Here is a 3260-nt window from a genome sequence, read left to right as displayed (position 1 = left end):
TCAATAATTTAGGCCCTTTATGCGTAGATTTCTTTTGTATTACGATAATACACAGCGACAAGTAAACAATACTTTAATAACTTATAATATTTTAAAATTAAATAATAATGACAGATATTCAACTAAATTTTTATATAAAAGCACCTTATTATATTTGTTAACTTTGTTTTTCAATATAATTGTTGCTAAAACAACTCATACTCATACTATTTACATTTAAATTCTTTTTCTATAACTTTTCAAACAGCAAAATAAATTAAAAGCATAAAAATGCTTTTAATGGATATACACAATATATATGGATATACACAACTTCTTTATCTACGATTCAATGTCAATATAAGAAATCATATACAAAAATGTTGTGTTTTGTATTAATGTATAACATATAATTGTACTAAAATTATACAAATATTAGAAATTATAATATAAAATTTATTAAAATAAAATATTATTTTAAAAACTTTTATTTTAAACAAAAATTAAACTCATAAGTACATACTATGCATAAATCATGTACTCATAGCATCAAAATATCAAACAAAAAAAAAATATACAAACAGAAACGAAACGCTTTCAAACACCAATACAAAATGAAAGCGATCTAATTTTTTGGTGTAACGCTTTACTTTGCATTTTATGCAAAAACTCTGCAATAAAATCTTTATCTGCAAAGTGCAAAATAAATCATCTTAAAAGAGTTCAATTTGTGTGTCAACTGCCTCAGTGTTCTAAAAGACATAACACTTTGATACATAATCCAAAGGGGAATTAATATACAAAAGGTACTGCTCTTCAAGGAAGTAACTCAATGCCTCAACAACCAGTTTATGCTTCAGTTTCAAACCAATCATCAAATAAAATAACCCTTTTAACAAACAATACCAATAAGGAATCTAATTATGTCTTATTAAGGACGGCCAGAATAAGATTGCTGGCATCAAACGGAAGACAAATTGAATGCAGAGCAGTATTGGACTCTGGCTCTCAAATCAATCTCATAACAAACCGCCTGTCAAAAAAACTGGGCTGCAAGCCTAAGTCAATGCTTATGAATATGGAAGGCGTAGGAGTAAAATAAACGTTGAACGAATTTGTAGCAGAGATGGATGCACATATCATACCAATAATCGTTTCAGATCAGCCAATGCATTATTTGAATATCGAATCCTGGGATTCGAGATTTTAATAAACCTGGCCGAATCGACTGCTTGTTAGGAGCAGATATCTTTTTCAAGTTACTTATTGAAGGTCAAATAAAACTAGCAGGTAATCTTCCAACACTTCAGAATTCTATTTTTGGATGGGTTGTAGCTAGCAATGTTGAAACTTCAAATTCAAGCACGGTGACTTGTGGTATATGCACTACTAAGGACCTAGAAGAATCTATATTGAAATTCTGGGAATCAGAGGAAATTCCAGATTCAACTTCGGAACTCACAGAAGACGAATTGCGTTGTGAGTCACATTTTTTGCAACACACTTTTCGAGGAAGTGATAGCAGATTTGTTGTGAAACTCCCACTAAAGAATCATACCTCAGTGTTACCAGATACAAAAGGAATCGCTTACGAAAGGTTCAAGACAATCGAGCGCCGTTTCATTCAAAATCCTGATCTAAAGAATCAATATGTTTCATTTATGAGGGAATATGAAGCATTGGGACGCATGACAAAATTCAGCGGTAGCGAAATAATATCTCCCCAATATTTCATCCCGCACCACTGTGTGCTACGTCCAGACAGCTCAACATCAAAACTGCGAGTTGTATTTGACGTATCAGTACACAAACTATCAGGGTCGTTATTAAATGACATAATAATTAATGGTCCAAAAGTTCAAGACGAACTGTTTTCGATTTTGCTGAGATTTAGAATGCACAAATATGTTTTAAAAACTGAAGAAATGTACCGTCAGATATGGGTTAACAAGGATGATCGAAATCTGCAACCCATCATGTGGCGAGAAAGTCCCACAGAACTACTTAATTATTATCAATTGAACACAGTCACTTATGGCACACGAGCAGCGGTATATTTAGCAACACGCTGTTTAACAAAATTGGCTGATGAATATTAAGGAAATTATTCATATGGCACCACATCTTTGAAAAGGGACTTTTATGTTGCGACGGTCTCATAGGAGCTGATACTATCAACTAAGCGTTACTAATTCAACAACAGTTAATAACAATTCTAGGCAAGGCCGGAATGAAACTAAAAAAATGGTGTGCAAACAACCCAAAACTTTTACATGAAATCGCTCCAGAAGATCTAGAAGTAATCTCAATTTTGACTCCAAGGAAACCCAATTCACAAAGACGTTGGGTCTTTTGTGGTCACCAAATTCAGATTTATTTCGTATCAAGGTTAACATTCGAAAGCATAGTCACACAACAAAAAGATCTATGAGCTCCGATTTAGCACACATATATGACCCTTTGGGTATTATTGGTCCAATCTTGGTCACCGGAAAAATCTTGTTGCAAGGAGCATGGCAGTTAAAACTCGATTGGGATGATGATCTTCCGTCAGACACTCAAACAATAAAGGGGGTATTTAAAATATCGGTGCACAGATTAGCTCCATTATTTCCTGAAGACGATAACTTAGAAGATCCGACCTTTGGAAAAATGACAGAAAGAAAAGTCGTGTCGCTTAACGACAGGAAGCATTTCAATTAACTTTAGTGGGCAGTGGTTTGATTAAATTAGAACCTGAATGCATCATCAGAAATGAACAAATTACGATTCAAGGTCGTCAAAAAATGGTTACTTCAATGAAGGTATCAATCACAAGGTTTAATCTATCTGTAAAATGGACAAAACAATATTCCAGCAATAACATCCGCGTCAAACCATTGTCACCCTCAATCCATGAGCTTGAACTTATTCAACAAAAAATAGCCCACATCTAGAGTTCCAGTCTTCCAACTGATGCTATTAGTCCAGGTACATATAGCCTAATAACCAGCTACATTGCATTAATATTGTTTCCTTATTTCACCATTGCAATAACATATATATGGCGAAGCCAAAAAATCACCTATCAAACACCTCCAACACCGATGCCATGACAATACAGATGACCGAGCATGTTGACTTGCAGCTTCCGAATAATTAGAATTGATGTTGTCAATTCAAGCATGTTATAATTTGTTTATTATAAATATATTCATACGCATCTATATGTATACATTTATTATTGTAAAATGTGTGCTGTCATTATTGTAAAATTTTAACATATTTAATAAATATATGTT

At 33.2% G+C, this 3260-nt stretch overlaps 1 protein-coding gene across 1 annotated transcript; it reads left to right on the top strand.

The window, feature by feature from the left end:
* Positions 1-1057: 1057 nt before the first annotated feature.
* On the top strand, positions 1058-2078 carry LOC119675326. The gene is made up of 2 exons (XM_038086520.1): positions 1058-1072; positions 1290-2078. Exons 1-2 carry the CDS (start codon positions 1058-1060, stop codon positions 2076-2078), a joined length of 804 nt encoding a protein of 267 aa, XP_037942448.1.
* The last annotated feature ends 1182 nt before the right edge of the window (positions 2079-3260 follow it).

This window comes from Teleopsis dalmanni, chromosome 2 (assembly GCF_002237135.1).
Source record: "Teleopsis dalmanni isolate 2A chromosome 2, ASM223713v2, whole genome shotgun sequence".
NCBI classification, from domain to species: Eukaryota; Metazoa; Arthropoda; class Insecta; order Diptera; family Diopsidae; genus Teleopsis; species Teleopsis dalmanni.
This window is presented reverse-complemented; position numbering and strand designations above follow the sequence as displayed.